Below are 22,995 nucleotides of genomic sequence, written 5' to 3' on the forward strand. Positions count from 1 at the left end.
GCACCCAAATACCTTTAGCAATGTTATGAGTGACTTCTGGCTTTCTCTGGGAGCTCATAGTGTCCTCTACAATTGTTTACATGGGTAGCTTCCTTCTGTCTTAGCCTACAACTACCATGATGCATTGCAGTTTACTCAGATCCCCCCCCCCTCACTTCCTCTCTCACAACCCACAGTTACCCTAGCTAGCCCACAGACTACAAGCCCTATCTACATACCTAGCTACCTAATTCAGTCCCCCCAACCAATGTAGCCTTATACTTGTAGACAGCATTACTCATGAACCTACTGTTTACAGCCTAATATACTTTGCAACTTTGTTGGGTGACATTTTATAAACTTTACAAACTAGTAGCTTTCTTGAACTTGCTGACGTTAAAGCAGATTTTCATATTTCTGATACTGCTTCTATACTTTCCAAGCTAGGTGCTTTTGTCCGTGAATAGAGTAGATATGCAGGATATTTTTGTGTAATGTTCACATGTTCTTGCCAACTCTGTTCCAATCCTTTGGTTGTAAGAAACAGATTGTGTTCTTGATAAAATATTAATGATTCACACAGTATGGCAAATGCTGTGCTCTATTAACCTTGCTCAATAAGAGTGGCAGTTGCCCTGATACGTATAGCTGTAAGCTAGAGAGATTATTTTTCTTTTGGAAGCTTCACAGTTGAGTTTAGACAAAGCTATATTCACACCAGGATGGGTGTATTCCATCTATGGAAGGATGAACTGTTTTCCTTTAGGGAATTCAGTTATTTTCAGGCTTAGCTTTGTCAATACATATTGTGCCAAAGCCTAAAACAAAGTTGGCTTTTGTTCTGGATTCTTATTTGGTGAGGTCCACATTTCGCCTAAAAAGCAGGTTGTGACCTTAGGACAGTAGTTGCTAACAAGGTATAGTTTATGTATCTGTGAAGTATTGTATACACTACAGCACTTTGACGTATTCATTTTATTTTGTGGCTAAATATACATTTACAGATTTGTCTGCAATTTGTTTTACCTTGCAGTGGTTAACACAGTCAGTTTTCTTTTTAAAAGTACATGTTCACACACAGCAGATATTTTCCACTGTGAAAACTTGGAATTGGCATTACATGCTTATTTTTATCATGCTTTTACATAAAAATGTCTGTAGTGTATGCTTGCAGCTTTCTAAAACCTGACTTGCATGTGACTTTGTAGTGTTGTAAGCAGTGGGGACCACAAGTTAGAGATCAATACTGTATAGTAAAGGTATATTACAAGCCCCCATGCAGATGACTCTGTTTTGCCAGTTAGCAATGTTTTAACAGCTAGCTACCAACCCATTCTTTTACTTATGGTCCTACTAGCTTTTACCCGCGACTTCGTCTGCGGTGATTTGAGAATTGGGCGGACACAGACGTGTGAAACTGTAAAAGTGCTTTAAAAAGTTTGGTGGGCTAGCAAATGTGATGTGTTATATTGTGTATGTTGTGATACAGACAATGTGATGTGTTATATTGTGTATGTAGTGATACAGACAATGTGATGTTATATTGTGTATGTAGTGATACAGACAACGTGATGTGTTGTATTGTGTATGTAGTGATACAGACAATGTGATGTGTTGTGTTGTGTATGTAGTGATACAGACAATGTGATGTGTTGTATTGTGTATGTAGTGATGTATTGTGCATGTAGTGATACAGCCAATGTGATGTGTTGTATTGTGTATGTAGTGATACAGACAATGTGATGTGTTATATAGTGGAAAGCTATATGTAAATGTGAGTGAGTAGAGTGAGGGCTACTCCTGAGGTGACAGTAAGGAGTGTGCAGGCAGGTTGAGGCAGGAAATGCCAGGCAGTGTGTGTGAGTCTATAGCTGGGGCTAGGAGTCCTGCTTTTGTGAGTCTCCTGCTAGGAAGCCATGTTGTTTAGTGGCACCAAAAGTAGCCTGTGACTCAATCCTAAGGGAAAACTATGTTTGTGGAAAATTGCACGCAAATCCGTCCAGGCGTTTTAGCGTGATTGAGGAACAAACATCCAAACTCACAAACATCCAAACACACAAACTTTCACACTTATAATATTAGTAGGATACACATAACCAGTAACTAAAGTCTTGTGGGCCTCAGTGCAAACATTTGTCCGGGACCCATACCCCCTCCCTACAGTGAATTCTTGATAGTGATGGTTACGGGTGCTGCAGCGATATCTCAGATACAGTTATCAGGAATTCAATGTGAGCAGTGCCTGGCATGTATACAATACTGGGAGCTGCGTGGTGTGGGGAAACGGCTGATCTGCAGGGTTATAACAGTCTAAGAGATTAGAGATGAGTGAGTACTATTCGAAACGGCAGTTTCGAATAGCACGCTCCCATAGCAATGAATGGAGCCGGCTGCGTCCATTTATTTCTATGGGTGCATGCTATTCGAAACTGCCATTTTGAATAGTACTCGTTCATCTCTATAAGAGATGTAGGTGATTAGTGGGGATCCAACAATCAGGGCACCTGCTGATTAACTGTTTGAAGATACTGTGGTGCTTTTGTGAGCGGCGTGACTCCTTAACTATTTACATTGCACAGTATCTGTTTTATAATAACCATGCAATATTATTACAGCCTATAATAATAATAGTGTACGGCTGCTATAAAACCGAAGGCATAAGATATGAATCGTGAAGAGGCTCCACACGTATAATATGCTCAACAATGCTCCTATACAGTATAATATGCTCCACATTGGCCCCCACACTGTATAATTTGCACCACAGTGACCCTTGCATAATATAATATGCTCCACACAGTAAAAAAATGCTCCACAGTGGTCCCACACAGCATTTTATACTTGCACTCCACACAGGATTATATGCTACACAGTGGCTCCCACACAGCATTATATGCTCAACAGTGGCCCTCACACATTATAACCTGCTCCCAAGAGCTTTGGTGCTATTATTATACTCTGGGGTCTCAGCCGTCACATGGGCGCAATGACATTACACAGCGTGACCGCTGTGGCCCAATCACAAGCCCCAGTAGCAAAGTCTGGGATGCTTGACCTCAGTCACAGGTTTGAAGAGCCCCGAAGAGGATGCTGAGTCCAGGAGAGGTGAGTATAAGTATTTATTTTTAGTCACTTCCCCTGACATTTCTCTTTCTCTCTTTCTCTTTCTCTCTCTTTCTCTCTCTTTCTTTCTCTCTCTCTCTCTCTCTTTCTCTTTCTTTCTCTCTCTCTTTCTTTCTCTCTCTTTCTCTCTCTTTCTCTCTTTATCTTTCTCTCTCTTTCTCTCTCTCTCTCTCTCTCTCTCTCTCTCTCTCTCTCTCTCTTTCTCTCTCTCCTTCTCTCTCTTTCTCTCTCTCCTTCTCTCTCTTTCTCTCTCTCCTTCTCTCTCCTTCTCTCTCCTTCTCTCTCCTTCTCTCTCCTTCTCTCTCCTTCTCTCTCCTTCTCTCTCCTTCTCTCTCCTTCTCTCTCCTTCTCTCTCCTTCTCTCTCCTTTCTGTAAGAGATGTTAGGGCTCATTCACACGGCGGAAAATCTTTCCGCCGTGTGTTTTATTTATTTATTTTTTTGTACGGCTAGCCGCAACAGGATGCTGATTCAGTGCATCAGCATTCGGTCGCTGCATCCCGCTCCTGATTAGGCCCGGATTAATGGGCCTAAACAGGAGCGTGTCTCGCGCTGCGGCTCCCATTGAAGTCAATGGAAGCCATTTTTGCAGGCTGATTCCCCTCTGTGTGAACATACCCTTAAAGTTTCTAATATCTGTCTGTACTGTTCAGTAAAGTTTGGTGAAGCAGCAGTGGTCTTTTAAATAAATATGGTAGATATAACACTTGTTTACAGCATATTACCCATTAACAAGCACCCCCTCTTATTTATTGCAGTCCACTCCCTAATTTGCACAGTGCTCTGGTCCTGAATATGACCACTGTTGGTGGATTACATGACCAGATGCATGACTCAAGCATGTGAAATGCCATTTGCAGTGTTAATAAATGAAAGGATCTTGTGTATCGGTTTGGTTATCTCTTCCTCCATCCACGACTATATTCAGTACCAAAGCAATGCAAAGAAGGAAACGGATTGTACTAAATATGTTGGTGGCACTGCTCAGTGTGGTTCAATGGCTGTGAACTTGTATTAACTATATTAGAACTTTTGGAAAGTAATGTTTAAGTGGCCATCCCTTTTAATTCTGACTCATTTATTCAGTTTATATCTCTTGCTGAAATACACAATTTGTGTTTGTTCTAGTTTGTTAGTGTCTTTGTATTTGCAGACTTTGAGCCGCAATTCTTTGGTATGCTGTCTGTATATTGATAAATTTCCATAATGAATGTTAGGCTTTTTTATTAGGTGTATTACTGCAATTAATCATTTACATTGTGAAAGTCTACAAATGAGCACAGACTATATAAGGAGACACTTTTCATAATACAATGACTTCATAGAATAAACTGCCAGAATTTGCTATTAAATACTCAAGATGTATATGGCTTTATTAGATTTCACGTATGTTATTCTAAACATATAGAGTGGAGTTTGCACAAAACCAGGAGGTGCAACCTGCAGTAATATTTAGTGTGAACATACCCAAGGTGTAAAAACCAACAGAAATCACGCTGTCCTTGGTAGTCTTGGGCTTGGATCACATTGCTTATAGCAGCGTTACCCAAACTTTGAGTTGAGGAGCACTATTCAGGACAGACATTCTGTAGGGAGCACTTAACATATTTTACCTAAAACCTACATAGGTGCCAAAGATAATGGGCGATATTAACGATGGGAGGGGGGATTTCTATTGAATTGATATTAGATATTACATTTTGTATTAACTTTATTCAAATTTTTTTCTTTTTCAGTCACAGTTAAAAATAAATAAATAAAATAAAATAAAAAAATATCTTTACATATGACGAAAAACAAAAATCCTGAAAACACAGATCCTATTTCTTAAATCTAAAAAGCTTAATGTCTTCATTTTAATGTGAAGAATGAGGCTGCTTTGATTTGCACAGTTTAGCAATATCTGGTTTAATTTGCGATAACTGCAATCGAATGTCAGGTTCCGCATTCAGTCGAGATCTATTTTTTGTTTTAGTGGCCACATAGGCGGAGAATGCTGCTTCACATAAGTATGTTGTTGCAAAAGCAAGAAGAACATACCTGTTGGATGTTGATGCCGCTGCTCCTACTGGAGGATCTGTGTCAGTGGTATTAACTGCTTTTCTGAAGGATCTAGTCTTCAACCAGCGACCCATTGCTGAACAACCAAATTAGGAATGTTTTTCGGATAACACGTGGCAAATAACTGCACATACTGCGCGGACTAAACTGACACAGCAAGGATCGAGTGACCGCACAATACAAGCGTGAAATTTGACTAAAGCACTTTCGCCATGGGTACAGTTTGTTTGGCAAATATATACAAGACTGGCGTATTAAGCCGGAAAGGATGGCTGAGACCAGTTTGGAAGTGCCGTCCGACCGTGAAGCTTTAATCCGCTGAACAGACCATAGTGCCGTGCCAGTAGAATATTAGGAGTGCATGTGAACCAGTATTTTAATTTTGAAACCCTTCGCATTTATCTTTTTTTTTTTTTTTTTTTTTAAATATTGTTAACTGTTTTTTATCGCCATATCGTGGAGCACTTGTTGCTCCGCGGAGTACAGTTTGGGAAACGCTGGCTTATAGGCATTAGGTTTGTTGGGCTGTTTGACATCTTCTCTCCAAACTTATGCCCTCAAGTTAAATGCCTGAAGCTGAATGCCTCTTTTTAACAATTTTTATTTTTATTTTTTTGCAAATGTTGAATGGCGAGGGTTGGTTGACTACATTTTTCAGTATAGTTTGAGGTGAATGTATGCTGTTTTGTCCTACCCAAAATGGTCTGTGTTTTGGCCAATGATTGTGCAGCATGTAGGGGCCGTGTCTGTGTACACTGGAAGTAGAAAGGAAGGGTGGTGAAAACTTTTAAGGGTTATTCCTATCTTGATCACTTTCAGAAACTGTGAAGCTACAGAAATAAAGCTGCTAAGCAGTGCTAGGGAGTTGCTTTAGCTCTTATTTTTTAGGGGAGTTACGAAAACGGCATAGAGTAACACTGCGTGACTGTAAGATACGGCTGTAGGGTTCAGCACAGGGAGCAGTTATCCCCATCTCTGCCACAGATGGGTCACACTAACATTCAACTGAAAATGTGGCACTTCAGAATAAAAGCAGTTTTTTGTTTTGTTTAGAACAATAAGCAGATTGGTGTACATTAGTGACTAGGCTGTCCTAACCTTTCTGAAACCTGCTACCATCAAGCCGAACTGTATATGTGGTGCCACAAATGTGATGACATCCCACTGTGGAAACACTGTTCAGAAAATGAATTTTACCCTATAATAACCTGTTAAGTGCATTCACTTTGCAGCTGCCTGTGTTTACTGTTTTATAGTATACTGAATACTTGCCCTGACCAAGAAGCAGGTGAGCAGGTGCTTTCCTATCGCATTCATTGTTGATTGTTTTTAGGATTGTAATTTTACTGTGTACAATAGAAACAAATTGTTTCTGAACTCTTCTTATTTGGTATACAAATGCTTTGAATTGCTGTTGCCAAATGTTCGCCCGTAACTCTGCCCTTATTGCCTCATAACCTGATCCACAGACTGATGTGTGGTTAGAAAATAGTTTTATTTTTTATTTTTATAAATTGCTGGTTCCATTTTGTGTTCTTACCATAAGCATGCATGTGTTAGTATAGATGCTAAAAAGGTTTATCTACTCATACATACATGCACTGCTATATATGGATAGGTGAGGGATATTTTATGTACTTTTTATACTACTGCTGAAATGGAACCAATCTTAGGCACTTTATGGGGCTAATGATCGGTTTCTTATAAGGAGTTGGGTTGCTGGGATTGTATGGTTATGTGGAAAGTCTAAGTTCAGACTGGTTTAGTAAAGGGATCCGCGTCCCACAGGAGTTGTCAGTCAGTGTGGTTTTAGACTCTGGAAAAAAGTATTGATTTCTACATTGTAATAGGGGTGATGTGAATCAGGAACAGATTGACAGCCACCTTCTCCAAGGCAGTCATTTATAAATTATACTGGCTGATGGGTTGGGGCTTTCACATCTATTATGGAGAAAGTGATATGTGTTTTGGAAGTTAATCAAACTTTGTATATCCATTACCTTCTGATGATTCAGTAATGGAAGATGTATGGGTAAAACCATCCAACATAGCCAGGAATTGGTCTTTAAAGGGTTTGTCCCATCTCAAGGATATTATCTATACTGTTAGCTTATGTAAATTGAAAACTTTGCCTAAATATATTGCTTTAGAAATTCTGCTTTCTTTGCCTGCAATGTGACCTTATTCCTTCCATTGTTTACACAGTGTGACCTGGGAGATAGGAAAAGTGATGTCACTTACTCAGTGCTGGCATGACAGTAGTTTAGCTAATTGCAGTTTGCTGATAAAGGGAGTCTGTTATCTCTGTATGTAAACACACAGATAATGCTGTGCCCTTCTGTACAAGCATCTGCATATTATCTGATCTGCAGAAGGATTGTGTGTCCTGTTCAGGAGAGGAGGGAGAAATAAAGGAAGTGAGAAGCAGACACTGCAGGCCAAGCTGAAACAAGAAGATGGGGAAAACCCCTTTAAACCAGTTAATGCCTGTTTAATATTTATCTAATATGATCTGTTTTTGAGCCTCCCAGCCTGATCCTTGAGTGTGTGAGTGGTGACAGTGCATATGTTCTGAATAGCTTTTAGGCTTTACTTCCATTATAGGAATGAAATGTTCTACACATGTTCTAAACTTATTAAAATGTTGAAATTTTGTGTATTCTTTATTCATGGGGAGCGTCTTAGTACCTTACCTATATCCCATGCATGCTCACCAAAGAGGAACAAAAGGTAAGCTGCACAAATCCGGACTCTTGGTTTGATTGGGTCGACTTCTGGGTTCTGCAGTCATACTCCCTTGGTGGGCACAGCCTTTACATAATAGAAATTAGATAAGAGTTTGAGAGTGTTACAGTAGACTGAATCTAAATCCTCCTCAATAATGAGCTATTCAGCAGTGTTATGCCATAGCTCTGCCTTGAGGTGTTTTTTTCCCCTTTTTAAAACCAGTTTTGTTTGCAAAACCACCAATGAGTCACTCCTGACATATCGTCCAATTCGATCATAAGACTGTTCTTAATTATACAATTACTGAGAAAAACAGCAGCGCTCACCAACGTGTCTCCCGAGTAGGTGAGCTCTTACACTGTAATGTCCTGGAAATGTCCAAGAATATCTATAAGCTAATAACATTTCCATGTATAGGCTATGTTCCTTTGTGGCTCAGAGGAGAGCATATAGGTGACTCTCTTCTGCGTGTGACTCTCCAGCTGTGGTTATAGCATTACTTCAAAATTGGAACAAAATATTATCTTTTGGCATAAACAATAAAAAGTAAAAGCTGCATAATTTAGGTAGATGTTTAAATCCCCCATGTGTTATGATATAGCCCTGTAGTACATGGCATTCCAATGTACAGTAAATTATACACTCAGTACTGTATTCCACTTTCTCCAGTGGTCCCATAGAAAATGAACAGGGTCGAGGATTCACGGAGGTTCCAGCATCCTATAGATGGAGATCCCTTCAAAAGATGACCACTTCTTTAACCCTTAATAATGCAGGGTAGTTTGTACATTATTGTTCGGCGACTTTTTTCATATTTTCCCTGTCTTCCAAAATGTATAATTTTTTTTTTTTTTTTTTTTTTTTTTTACTACATTAGCTATGTTAGGGCTTATTTTATGCATAACTAGTTGTATTTTCATTTGCCACCATTATGGGGTACATATAATGTTTTGTTTAGCTTTTGTTTCCATTTTTTTTGGGTCCATGTGAAACAGACAACTCAATTGTAAAAATGTGTTAAAAATTACGTGGCTTTGAAGCTTTTGCAGAACATTGCATAGTAGTTCCTATGGGATCTTTTCATAGGCAGTCAGGAGGCCCCTAGGAACCTATGTATCTTGCTCCCATGAGCCAGCGATACTACCCAAAACGTCAGTGCCCTTCACCATCGGGAGTTTGGCATCTCATCAGTTTTGATCAAGGAGCCATGGTCTTTGATGCAGGCAATAGTGCCGGGTCTCTGCTGTATAATACAGCAGAGACATGGTGGCCTCCAAATTTAAATATCTGACATCGGCTGTACTATTACAGCGGATGTCAGGAAGCAGTTAAGAATAAGACTTTAAGGGTATGAAGTGAACAAGAATTTGAGGCGTTAATCTGTCTCTGGTTCCTCTTAATTTTCTGCCATAAGCTAAATGGGCCTTATCAGCAGGGAGACTTGAGCTGCGGACTCTGCGACTGAATCAGCCCCTGAAATCTGCAGCAAATAATTTATAGCATACTAGCCTCTGAACGTGACTTCGTCTGCGTGTTGTTGGCTTTGATGATCCACTTATATTCAGCAAATTGCTGCTGTCGATGATCCACCTGCTTCGGCGTTTCGGCAGCTCTTAAGCTGGCCTGCTGCTGAACTTTTTCCTCGTGCTGTGCCCGTGATTGACGCCTATAATGAGTGTGTTGTTGGCGTTGATGATCCCCCTGAGCTCCACTTGAGGAGAACTCTTTTGACTTTTGGCTACCTTCATAGCTCTCATTGTTTGACTGCCAATTTGGATTAAAGGTGTTTTAGCACGCTGCCTGGAGCAGATCAGATAATATGCAAATGCTTGTACACAATGGACTCAGTGTTATCTGTGTGTTTACATAGAGAGATAACAGACCTGGCTTTATCAGCCTGTTGCCATGAGCAGTTTAATGTAGTATATGAACATAAATTCATAACAGTTGTGAAGCCATGTGATTTACCGGGATAAAAAGCCTCTGTGCTAATCGAGGTTACAAACTATCTATGTACCAAATTTCATCCAAAACGGTTTAGCTGCTTTTGCGTGATCGAGTAACAAACACACAAGCATCCAAACTTTCACATTTATAATATTAGTAAGATTTTATTAACTAATTTTGGCTTCTTTCTGTGAAGTCCTGCACTACATTATTTCCCTTGTTTTTGTATTGAGAAGTTGCTGCTGTGCAGTTTCGTGGGGGAGGAATAGAACATCTAATACAACATCTAGTGAACCATGCCACAGTTTGCTTTTGTATGAATGTACATAGGAGGTCCATATGAAAAACTATTGAAGACATATTAAACAGAGGCCATTTGTTGCTGTATGTGTTGCATTACAGACACCATCAGCTCCCAATGAACCCCATTGACTTATTATGGGTTTGTTAGGTGCAGTCATTGAGTCCATAATTTTGGAAATATGAAGTGGTTTGAGACTGCTGTTGCTGGTGGAGCCTTTGACTCTGATGTGGATATGGCCAGAAAGCTAATACTTGGCTGAGTAACTATGTGTTCTAATTAGTTATTTTTTTTGGTTATGTATGTTTATGAGAAATAGTAATTTAATTATTCTTGAAATTAATTTTTTTGGATGGGCTACAATATGGGCTGTATCTATTTTACTTTTCTCTGAAATGCAGTTTTAGTAATCTAACTATTGCTATAGAAAATGACCATTTGATATTTTTCATGTAAGATAGTAGTGTGCAACTATCTCCGTGCTTGATATACTTCTCTGAAACGTGAGCTTTTAGCCTTCTCACTTTGCTTTATTTGTACATCGCCTCCAAATTGGCGCTCCTGCCCTGAAGTCAGGTATCTGTAATAATGGCGAAAAAATAATAATGTAAATTGTGCAACCTAAATTGGGTTCTAAGACATGTATCTGTCAGAATCCTAATATGTTGAATCTGACTGCCATTCGGGAATCATTATTAATTCTGTAAGCCTGTAATTAAATCAGCACATTAAATCACAGAGCGGATGAAAGGCGATTCCTCTCCCCAGCTCAGGTTCAGATGCCAAATATCACCTCGAATACAGTAAAGCTCTGCCACAACTATTCAGCTGAATGATTCTTTAAAGCGTGCCCTAGTGATATCATCTCTAGAATACCCTATTGAGAAGAGTAGCGGCCTAAGCAGAATTACCACAAATGACTGATTATTCAGTCTGGTCACGCTTTCATTTATTTCTATCATGTTAAAATATTTGATCTGGGCTTTTTCTCCAAACCTCCCCCCCCTTCCTTCTGTTATAGAAGCATTTCTACATCTGACTTACGCTTATCTATCACTGTTTTTTTTCTTTTGTCAGTGACTGCATAAACTTTGTACAATTCTCCAAAAATCCCCCCTCCCCAATCTGTTGACTTTGATCTTCTGCGTGTTTAGGGTGTTGGTTATTAGGAGAGGGGGATGCAGAATATTCTAATTTCATTTCTGTTAAGATCCGTGTCATGTACAGGAATTTTTTGATGGCAGTAAATTTCCAGAAACCGTTCATTGATTCAATTAAAATAATGGTTCAAGGTAAAGTTCTTTTAATTGAGGAATAAGAAGGATGTGTAAGGGAAATGTATTTATTCTTCCCTCTTCCAGATTCCACAAGGTATTCTTCTTATTAGCATTCATCTTCTGAAGGATAAAAGCCTTTCTAATACCCATCCTCAGCTACCTTGAATTTACAAGTAACAAGTTATTTTGTTGGCTTTTGTTGTTTCTTAGAACAACATTAAATACCATTAATATTTTTTTTTTTTCTCCAAATGCTGAGGCTTTATTGCTTTTTACTTAGGGTTACAGGTGAAGATGTGTCTCTAATTCTTTATAGTTGCTATTTGTATTGGAAGTCCAGTGTGGATGAAAGCTACTGCAAGCAGGCCTGTCTTGTCTGGCGATGTCACGAAGGAAGCATCAGATACCTGAAGGGCCCTGTTGTAGTGAATTTGTCGCTGTCCATCTTTAGACAATACAGGTCGTCTTTCTGAACAATTTTCTGATCCTTTGATTGGAAGAATGTATAAGGACTTGTATGTGAAAAACCTTTAAGTTGACACATTTTGTTGTATTTAGGCCACCCCTGTTTTCAAGTGAGTCAGAATAACTTAGTTTCTGGAAGAATTATTTTATCACTTCTAGTGTGACTACCTTGTTTCACGAAAAACCTCAAGAATAGACTGACCTTGTGCAGGAAGTACGGGTATTGGACTGGGGTAAACTTATGTTCTCCGAAGTCCACTTTAGATTGTTTGGGGCATCTGGAAGAATGATTATGTGGAAAAGAAAAGGTATTTGCTTCTATGAGTAGTCATTCCAACAGTACAGCATCCTGAGACTGTTGATGTATGGGGTTGTTTTTCATTCAAGAGGGAGGGCCGACTCACAATTTTGCCTAAAAACACTGCCATACATAAAGAATGGTCGCTCAATGTTCTCCAAGAGCAACTTCACCCAGTGATCCAGGAGCAATGTCGTGATGTATAATGCTTTTTCCAGACTGATGGAACACCATGTCTCAAGGCTAAAGTAATAAATCAATAGTTCGGTGACCAATCTTTGAAATCTTGGGTACATTATTAGGAAACTCCCCAAATCTCTGTCCCACTGAGAACTCGTGGCTACTCCTCTTAGAACAGGTAGATAAATTCCAAGCTGTGATATCCAGCATGCCAGGGTGAATTGCAGAAGTCTTGAAATATAAGGGTCCTTATTGAGTCTTTGTATGAACTTGATGTATTTGTAAATGAAAGTTTTAACGTATTCCATACATTTCTAATTATATTTCCGAAACCATATCTTCAGAAATATCTGCCTGGAAGATCTAAATTCACTGAAGTAGCAAACTGTTTGAAAACCAAAATTTGTGTTAGTGTCAAATTTTTTGGCCTAACTATACAGACATGATCAGAGTCTGTTCGTTTATAGAGGTTTAATAGCAGTTTAGATGGCCTATCCCTAGGATAGATTGGTGGCGGTTTGAGTCTTGGATCAGTTGTTTCAAGAGACTTGTATTCGGCCTCTTTCATGTTTACATAGGTCCGTCTTCTTACTTGTTTTCAGAAATCCCCTGCACTGGTGCCAAGGTTGACAACCAAGGCTTATTTGCCTGGCACAGGGATCTCTCTGCTGTCTTAACACATGGCAGTGCTGCTTCAGATGGCAAACTCAAGGAGAGCATATGTACTGGGGAAGTGGAGCATGCGGCATAATGTGCGGTACTACTTTCTGGGCCATGAGGTAGCCTAGTCAGAGGTTTGGTTTTATGCTAGTGATAATGTTTTAGGCTGTTCATTCCCTTCTAACTTCTTAATAGATGGACCAGCAATGATTTCATTGTCTTTGCCAATTCTAAACTCATGCCATCAGAGTTGATGTATCTTGTCAAATGGAAGAAAACAAGACCAAAGAAATGAACTTGTAGCAAACTGAACCACTTTATAGGGCCACGCTGGAAAGAAGTATATGGAGGTTTTATTCCATTAAACTAGGAAGTATGGTTACAAGAAAGAGAAGTGTCTTGGTGTGGAAGGATTAGTCTGTAACCCTGTAGCATATTTAGTTGTTTTGGAGCTGGGTGTAGAAAGGTTAAGCATGTCAGAAGACAGATGTATGAACGTTGTACTTGTTATTATTGTCTTACTGTTTGTAGTAGAAACATGTGAACGCAGCACTTCCTCTATTTTGCAATGTTTCTACTGAGGCGGAGTAAACAGGTTTTGGAGAAAGTAAACATAGCTTCTGTAATTCTCAGTCGTATGGCGTCTTGTTTCTTGTATTAGAAGTTCAGAGCCAGACAATCTTCTGTGACTTTTTATTCTACTTAAATGATAAATTGGGGGTAGATGAAGGAGGGGACATTCAAGTGGGGGCAGATAGAGAATGACATTAAATTGGGGGCAAGTTGGGAGGGAACATTAAACTGGGGGCAGCTGGAGAGGGACATAAACCGTGGGGGTGACTGGAGGGGGACATTAAACTGTGGGGGTAGCTGGAGGGGGACATGTCTGCCTCTAGTTGCCCCCAGTTTAATGTCACTCTTCAGTTGCCCTCACGGTTTAATGTCCCAATCCAGTAACCCCCAGTTTAGTATCCCCCTCTAGTTTCCCCCAGTTTAAACTGGGGCACTCGGAGAGGGACTTCATACTGTAGGAGCATTGTACTGTGTGTGGGCACATACAAAAATGGATGAGTGACCAGGGTGATCATAGAAGTGAGTGGAGCTAAATTTGCCACAGTGCATGGCGTGCTGCATGTACGAACCCTTTTTCTGTTCTTTTGAAAGTTGGGAGGTTATGCCACCACTGCTACGTTTTGGCATTCATGTAGATTTTTGGAGAAATGGAAAAGAGGCTCCTATGACCCAGGATTTGTAATACAGTTAAAATAAAAATAAGTTATGCTGACACATTGCATCAACATATACCCAGAACATCCTTCAAAGAAGACCTTTCACCACCTTCACCATTCCCAGCTTTTTGCATCCTTCAATAGGTTGGAATTTTCTCTTGAACCCCAATCATTGCTAAGTAAGGGTCCATTCACACGGAGTAACGTGCCACGTGACCTGGCACGTATACGGCGTGTGAGATTTTGAGCGCCATAAAAGCTCGCATTGATTTCAATGGGAGCCTGGATCGTCTACGCCACGTTATTTTGTGGCACGTTACTCCGTGTGAATGGACCCTAAAAGCGGCTGTAGTCTCTCTCTGCGGTCAGGTGGGCTGTCCAGGCGTGCCACTGAAAGTCAGGGTCTGCTCTTCTCGCAGAGGAGAGGCTGGTCAACACTAAAAATACCAGGACTGGTTGCTTGGGAATGGTAGCTCTTCATGGGTGCACAGCTTACACTGACTGCAGAGTGTGACTTCTGCCCTGATGCATAATACTATGTGTGTTTGTGGGGGGGCGTACTGAGAAGCATATAATACTGTGTGTGTGATACTGAGCATATAATTCTGGTGGGGTGGGGAACTACTATGGAGCGTTTAATCTTGCATTTTTTTTTTTCCTTTTTTAACTATATTTCGGCCCTCCGGTGGTCTGAGGGACAGTGAATTGGCCCCCTGTTTAAAAAGTTTGAGGAACCCTGAACTAAACAATACCCAGACCGAGACACTTCCTCTCGCACCCGTGATCTGCCATGAAGTGCAGGTTCTGCAGCATTTTGTGGCCTAGTAACGAGCCCAGGACCTACACCTGGGCTGAGGCCCGTTCCAGACCTGCCCTGGACCACTCATAAGTCAGAAAGCTGTTGCTGATATAGCGGGACCTCAGCACTCTGCCTGTTGTCACCTTCTCACACAGAACATACAATGATCTTATTGTATGTGCATAAAATTTTCAGAATTGTTCTTGTGGGTGTTCTTTTATTTCTGTGCAACAGGTGGTGCTTCATAACTTTTTTAAAATCTATTTTTCCCCCTATTTATTTTGGCCAATTTAATAAATCTAGTAGGTCATATGCAGACTTATATATAGAACAAATTGTGCTAAGTGTTACCAAGTATAGGTTTATTTCTTCTGATTTATCTGTTCTACATCAACTGAAGAAAGCATCTAACACATGATGTTTAGTGTGTATTGACTACGATACACATCATGGTGAAGTATAATGGTACTTGTTCTGTACAGCTTGTGCTTTTTCTTAAGATATTTAAGACAGTTGACCATTTGCAGAGGCAGATCCCAGACATGAACTGCAATAAGCTGGGTAGTGCTTCAAGTTCACTTAGTTCTGGCTACAATCCATGTTTTTGTTTTGTTTCCTTTAATAACATTGGACATAATGGCTTATTTTATGCAGTACTTTAATGCATAATAAATTCTAACAGTGGCCTAAAGTGAACCCAAGTGATATGATTGTGAAGAACTGAACCTCTTGGCATTTAGAGTAGTTCCTTTCTCTGGATGTCCACTAGGTGGCGAGGTTGTAACAGTTTCACGACTTCATTGGGGTTGAAGTTTAAGTACAAGTGTCTCTCCTGCTGTAACTGCTGGGAAGTAGGAGATATGATATAAATGAAGCAGGTACATCAATGTACATTATTTCCAGCAAACTAGTATTAAATCTTCTTCATTTTTCACTGTTTTATCCCTTTTCTAGCTGCATTTCTTACACAAAACAACTAATGTATAGAGGCAATATACAAGGTGCGGGGTAACTTTATATGTAATTACAAGTGGCAGCAATGGCAATTTTCAGCAGGGCCACAATCACAGAAGACAATAATGAAAGAGAACCTGTCACCAAGTACACAATGCTAAAAGATATACCTTTGGTTGCTATTCTGCCCTTGATCCTTCACTTTTTTCTCCCCCTCCTTTTTTAATTGCCCACCATTTAAAAAGCGATGTCCTACCCTGTAGGTTTATGTAAGTCAGCTCTTGGTTACTAAAGGGGTGATAACCAAGAGTCAGGTCAAGAGTGTGTTCCTTATTAAATGTGATCACGATGTGTAGCATAAAGACTTAATTTCTCTGGAACTGGGGAAAATACCAAACCATAAAAGAACAGTTCCCATTCATTAATTCTCCTAGGCTGGAAATTTGGTAAATTTTGGTTTCACATCTGTGGCAGGACTGGTGTTTGGCATAATGATCTCAGACCTATAATCCTTAGAGCTCTCATGAGCAGTTCTTTGTATTTATTGTTGTCTATGGAGGATAAATGGTTCTGTGCTTTATTTTATGCATATGTTAATGGTTGGGATGGCTTGATGTGTTAAACATTGAGTTAGGCAGTACTGGAAAAGTGGGGCTCTATACACTGCACATTTGGAGAGCTCGAGCAATGTTTAACCAGAACCCAAGGATCATATCACTGAAAAATTACAGAGAGAGAAAGTAGGGATAGCACAGTTAGAGCATTCTGTGGATGCAAACAATCATACGCCTACAATCCCTGCACTCAGATAAGGTGCCAGTCACATAATAATGTAGGCTGATCCATTAGTGACGCCCATGCTTTTCTAACAGGTAGTCTGCCCAGCACCTATCAACATTCATAGTGCTGGTACACCAGCAGAACAGGGTCAGGCTGCTTCCTGCAAACCTCCTCCCCCCCCCCCCCAATATAAAATATATATATATATATATATATATATATATATATATATATATATATATATATATATTTTTTTAATGATCATGTCATATTTGCTATTTTGGCTAAATTATGCAAGCTTGTATCCCACATCAATGGTCCCCATGTCTATCAAGTCCTATACTAAAATCAACACAACTCATTGTTAAGGATGTCATAAGAAATCATGTGAAAGAGGCCACGTTTATCTGAGATGAGCTGAAGCAATGGTTCCTTTGAGGATGTAGACAGGCCCAAATGGGGCATAATAGTGATAATGCAGCCACTTGCACACCGGTGGATGCTAGCATTGCAGGTAGACACAGATACGGCTAATATAAGGTGCCACACATATCATAATAATGTAGCTGTCTGCACTTTGTTGCATCTCAGACAGACCCTGTGTCTGAAACGAAAATTTATCCTAGGGTTGGATTACTGACTCCGTGTTTAGTCCTGTTCCATGGCATCACACAGGACTAAAACTGTCCCTTTCTTTAGTGAGAGACTGTACACTGATACAATATAGGTATGTGAGCAAAATGTAAATGGATATATATATGAAGAGTGTATGATTTACTAGAAGAGTGTATGATTTACTATTGTCAAAGCAGCCAATGAAATCAAAAAACCCAGGATGCCCCTTTTTAAACTTTTTTATATCCATATTTCTATCTGTATTGGTCATAAAGATGATGAGTATAGACGCACGACGGGACTCCATTTTGTGATTTACAGGATGGGAGATAACATGACTACCGACATACCCCATCACACAATGCAGTATTGTAAATGATTTGTTGACAATGGCTGTTATGTCCAGCATTAAATTGCTTATTCCAGAATATTGTTTCATGTTCTGTAAGATAATAATGTTTGGTTTTTTTTGTTTGTTTTTTTAATTGCAGAAAGGCACAAGAGGAGAATAAAAAAGTTGTCCTGGCTGGATGTGTTCCCCAAGCTCAACCAAGACAAGACTACCTGAAAGGCCTCAGTATAATTGGGGTAAGATGAGTGAATTCTCTAGGACATTTCTAATTGACATATGGATCCGCAGAACACACTGTACAGAAACCTAGAAATTCCGATCCTGTATATTGTATTTTACTCTAGGCTGGCAGGAATCATTGAAAAAGTTCTAACCTTGTCAGTATGCTTTATAATCTGGCAGCACGAGTGGGAATCTTTTATTGTGCTGCCGGTCTGTCTGTCTGTCTGATAGTTTGGGATATAAAGTAACATACTTGTACCTGTACATTGTCATTTTCATGGTCATATTCCCAGATGATGTCTAATGTTATATTCTAACATATAATGTTATTTTACAGGTAGAAAAAACCCTTGAGTCTGAGACTTTTTTTTTTAATCCCTCCAACACTCACAACAAGACCTCAGCACGGTGTTGGCACTAGATGCATGGATGTTGTTTTTGCCGCTCAAAATAAAAACTGTAGTATTTGTTGAGCGTGCCAGTGTTTTATTTATAAGCCTTGGCTTATAAAGGGGTTTTAAATTAAACACTAATACATTCTTCCATAATAAGTGCCAATTCCAGTCCCAGCCCTGAAACGCTTCCCATATGCTGTGCAGGCAGTTGGTGTAAATGATTGCTTCTTATTGGCATTAATGTTTCACACACCTATGTCATTTTCATGTGGCCTGTCGCTCTTTTCAGATTGCTTGCTTGAATTTATAGGCATGTTATAGTTATTACTATATGCTGCCTACAGATAAACCATTATTTTAGTTTCCCTTCCTAGGTATTTGTTGGATATCTTGTCTTTACAATCTGTCTTGACTTCTAACGTGCTCAGTTTTATCACATTGTGGGACTTTTTTTTATTTTTGCTACTTGTACACCACATTTTGTGCCAAAAAAATAATTTACCGGTCTTAAATAAATTACTTGTTTAAAGTAATTTTATGCTAATTTCCGTAAGATAGTTGCTAGAGATTGTTCCTCATAAGAATGCTTTTCTCCTGACTTATCAAAGAGAGAGGTCAGACCTAGATTACCATAGACCTCTGAATTTGATATGGGGATATTGAAGTATTAGGGTAACTTTAAGAACTCCTGAGTGGTAAGTCCTGGGGACTCCCTGGACTATACAGACCCCTGTTGGTCTATACTTTCAGGTACCATCTCACCTATTCATCTCATGAGGCAGACCATTGCTGCTGCTGCTAATGATTGGCTGAGCAGGCGTTACCTGTGTCTTCAGATGGGATATGGAAGTAAAGACCAATGGAAACCTGGTAGACCTTGAAATGGGCATCAGTGAGAGTAGTATTGCTCCTTTTGTATTTTTAACCCCTGCTAAGCCATTTAGTAAATTTCCCCCCTCTGGACATCTTGTTTATGCCTGAGTGGAGTTGCCTGCTAAAAACTCAGGAGCCAGATAACTTATGAGCCTGCAGCTGACTCCTGTGTTTTTTTTTTTTTTTTTTTTCTTTTATAAAGCGTGCTTCTTATTGCTGTTTTTGAACATTTTTCTGTTACAATAAGTCAATGTGACTATTTATGAGGCTGTACCTGGCTTCTAAAGTTTTCAATAAATTCTTCTAACTCTGAATACATGCATTTCATAGAAATAAGAAATGAAAAGTTTCATTGAACTATGAATACATATTCTGTCCCTACTGAATCCAGATTTACTTTGCGTTCATGTTTTTTGTTTTGCCATATTATTCCCTTTTGGTCAGTGTGTATATTACTGGAGCATTAAAGAACATTTTTCACTCTAAATGCTCTGTCCAGGAAATTTGTCTCTGAAGCAGTATTGTAAATCTGTAACCAAGGTCAGTTGGGGAAGTGCAGTTGACGTGGGTCGGATAAGAAACAAAATTGGATTTCTGAGCGGTGGTCGTGTGCATCGGATGTAATGACCTGAATTAAGTTTGGCAAACATATTTAAAGTTTAATCTTTCACACCGTCGCGCCTGTGCATGATCTGGTCTTGATCAAGGCACAAATGTATGCTTACCTAATATATCAGACAAAATTAATCAGCGCCTGGCAAGAAACTCTACATTTGACTTTTTAGGTTGAAATGGCTCATGTTCTTCTCAGTTTGATAAATAAAAAAGGCATTTGTAAGGGGATGGACGTCCATTATACTCTCCTAGAATTCATGATTACATTTGCATTCCGTGTGCTGGAATAATATTAAAAATGTGATTACTCTAAACAAGAACCTAGCTGAGGTTAGGAATTATATCTGATATTGATGACCTTTCTGGGTAGGAATATTAAATTGAGTAGTGTTGGGTACTGAATGGTGTGAAGTAAGAAAAAAATTAAATGATATTCACAGTTGGATGTAAAGTCTAAAATTCTCTCATTATTGTTTGTTTATTAGGGGTCCATTTTCTAAGTGGTTTGTTATTTTGCCTCACTGCTCAACGCTCCCGACTTTCCAGTTCTGAGCCTGCAACATTGAGACGGGTTTATCTGCAGAATTGGTAGTTTGTCAGCATTTACCACAAAAAGTGTAGTAAATTTGGACAAATAAAAATTTTTTGGCTTGATAAATTTTGAGCAAATAACTAGTTTGATTACCACTCATCTTGGCAACAACTGTTAAGGTCAATATAGAAAGTGTCTAAAATACATAATAAATTTGATGCAGTTTGTAACAGAATTTTGTTACCTGTTTCTTATGATCCCCTTTGAGACATTTCTTTTAAAATACATGTAAACCAAGCAAACTCTGCTGTATGGACCTTGTTGGACCAAAAGTTCCATTAAAAGGAATTAGAAATGTAAAAGAAGTTCTCATAGTTTACCTTTCTAATGCATTATAGTTCATAGCAGCACTTCTACCACCCAACAAGCTGTTGTTTAAAGCGTACCTTTCTATTAGAAAACCTTTCAGAAATGAATATTGTACAGGTGACAACAAAAATTTGAGAATTATTTTATGAGCCAGATCAGTTTCCTTCGCCACCTATTGGGCTGCTCTCCTCTTCTCTCAGAAGGTTTCTCGGTATATTGTCTGTCTTCATATTCACCTCTCACACAGAACTCTATGGAGAGGAGAGTGGCTGACTGTTAATTGATTTCCTTATTTGTTTCAGTGGTAGTCTTGCCTTGAAATATAGCAATATTAAGAGCTCCCTGACTCCTAGTGTAGTAGAGTTTAGAATCTGCAGCTTTTCCGGGAGAACACCCCCTCTCCATAGATCTGTATGTAAAAAAGTAACTCCAACTTGGAGGTATTCATTGAAAGATTATCTCTATATTGCACCATTGGTTTGGTCACTAAGTTAGGTTTCTGTTGCTATAAAAGATCCCTGCCATGGCACTATTACTGATTTGGAAGGCACGTTGAACATGATAGCCCCACTTTAAGCTCGCCACACACACATGCTGTGAATTTCAGCTGGCCAAAGCAATTTTTATTCGACTAGCCAACTGCTTAATGTTTATAGCAACTTCTTCACTCTACCCCAGCAGCTGATGCCAGAAGCATCCTTCTCCTTTCTCATTCATACGCAGTCAACCTGAACTTGGGTGTGTTTAGGGGACTGGGAGAGAACAGTCGACTTACACTGGGGGCAGGCCTTGTTACTATTTTGTTTTTAGTGAGAAAAATGAGTAGTGGCCAATGTTTGTAATGCACAAAAAAGTTAAATGATAAAACTTAATTTGTTTTGAAAAGATCACTAGACCTTTCTAAGTCAGTTCTAAGAAAATATGTCACTAGACAGTTCTAAGGGGATATTGTCACTCCTTAGGGAGAGACCACCATGTAGGTGTGTGAAGTCTTATTAAGCCATAGACGCTCCACTGTGAGGGATCATGGGAAGAATATGCAAATCTGTCTTCTATGATGTAAATAGGAAGACAGTGCCTCAGTCATGCAGCCCACTAGGGGGCGCTCCATTTAACATTATGCCCGACCTTCCCAGAAGCCTTTGCTGCAATTATGTGGGATTTTACCAAGTACAGTCTCTCAGCTGAGAACAGCGGTTTGTATTTGTCTAGAAGCCTCTCACGTCTGCCAAGTCAGTCTTCTCTACGCCGAGCTGAAGAGATTCAAATAGATCAAAACAGCTGTCCTCGGCTGAGAGACTGTACTTGGTAAAATCCCGCATCATTACAGCAAAGGCCTCTGGGAAGGTCAGGCATGATGTTAAAGGGAGTGCCCCCTAGTGGGTTGCATGACTGAGGCACTGTCTTCCTATTTACATCATGGAAGACAGATTTGCATATTCTTCTCATGATCCCTCACAGTGGAGCGTCTGTGGCTTAATAAGACTCCACACAACTACGTGGTGGTCTCTCCCTAAGGAGTGATTATATCCCCTTAACCCTGTCTAGAAGCCTGTCACCTCTGCCAAGTCAGTCTTCTCTACGCTGGGCTGAAGACAGAGGTGAACCATGGGTTTCTGCCGCCTGAGGCAGACATCAGAAAACCGCCCCCGAGGAGGGGGCGGAGCGGAGGGGGCAGGGCCGAGTGGAGTGAGCGTCTTTAGCAGGCAGAGAGCAGGCAGAGGGAGAGGACCTGCTCTCTGCCTGAGCGTGAGGGGTGGCCGCTGGAGCAGCGCTGCTCCAGCAGCCTCCCCAATCCACCGCTCAGTGAAGGTGACCCTAATCCAGTCCAGGACAGCTTGTCCTGGACTGGCTTAGGTCAGCAAAAATGCCGCCCTCTCCGAGGCCCTGGCATAGCGCTGCCTGAAGCGATCGCTTCAGGTCGCCTCATGGGAGGTGCGGCGCTGGCTGAAGAGATCCAAATAGATCGAAACAGCTGTCCTCGGCTGAGAGACTGTACTTGGTAAAATTCCACATCATTGCAGCAAAGGCCTCTGGGAAGGTCGGGCATGATGTTAAAGGGAGCGCCCCTTAGTGGGCTGCATGACTGAGGCACTATCTTCCTATTTACATCATGGAAGACAGACAGTTCTAAGTCAGATATTTGTAATTATGTAAGTGATAGTTACTCAAACCTATTGTCAAGTTTCAGGAGTGTCACAAAGGTTGACATTTTTCTGGAGAGAGAGAGAGAGTGGTCTTTC

General features: G+C 40.0%; 1 protein-coding gene across 1 annotated transcript in view; it reads left to right on the forward strand.

Moving 5' to 3' along the window:
• CDKAL1 (CDKAL1 threonylcarbamoyladenosine tRNA methylthiotransferase) overlaps window positions 1–22,995 on the forward strand; it is a 538,831-nt gene that overhangs the window by 87,074 nt on the left and 428,762 nt on the right. The window contains exon 6 of the mRNA XM_075270938.1: window positions 17,886–17,982. Coding sequence (XP_075127039.1) covers window positions 17,886–17,982 — 97 coding nt within the window. The remainder of the gene's footprint in view (window positions 1–17,885; window positions 17,983–22,995) is intronic.

This window comes from Leptodactylus fuscus, chromosome 4 (assembly GCF_031893055.1).
Source record: "Leptodactylus fuscus isolate aLepFus1 chromosome 4, aLepFus1.hap2, whole genome shotgun sequence".
Lineage (NCBI taxonomy): Eukaryota > Metazoa > Chordata > Amphibia > Anura > Leptodactylidae > Leptodactylus > Leptodactylus fuscus.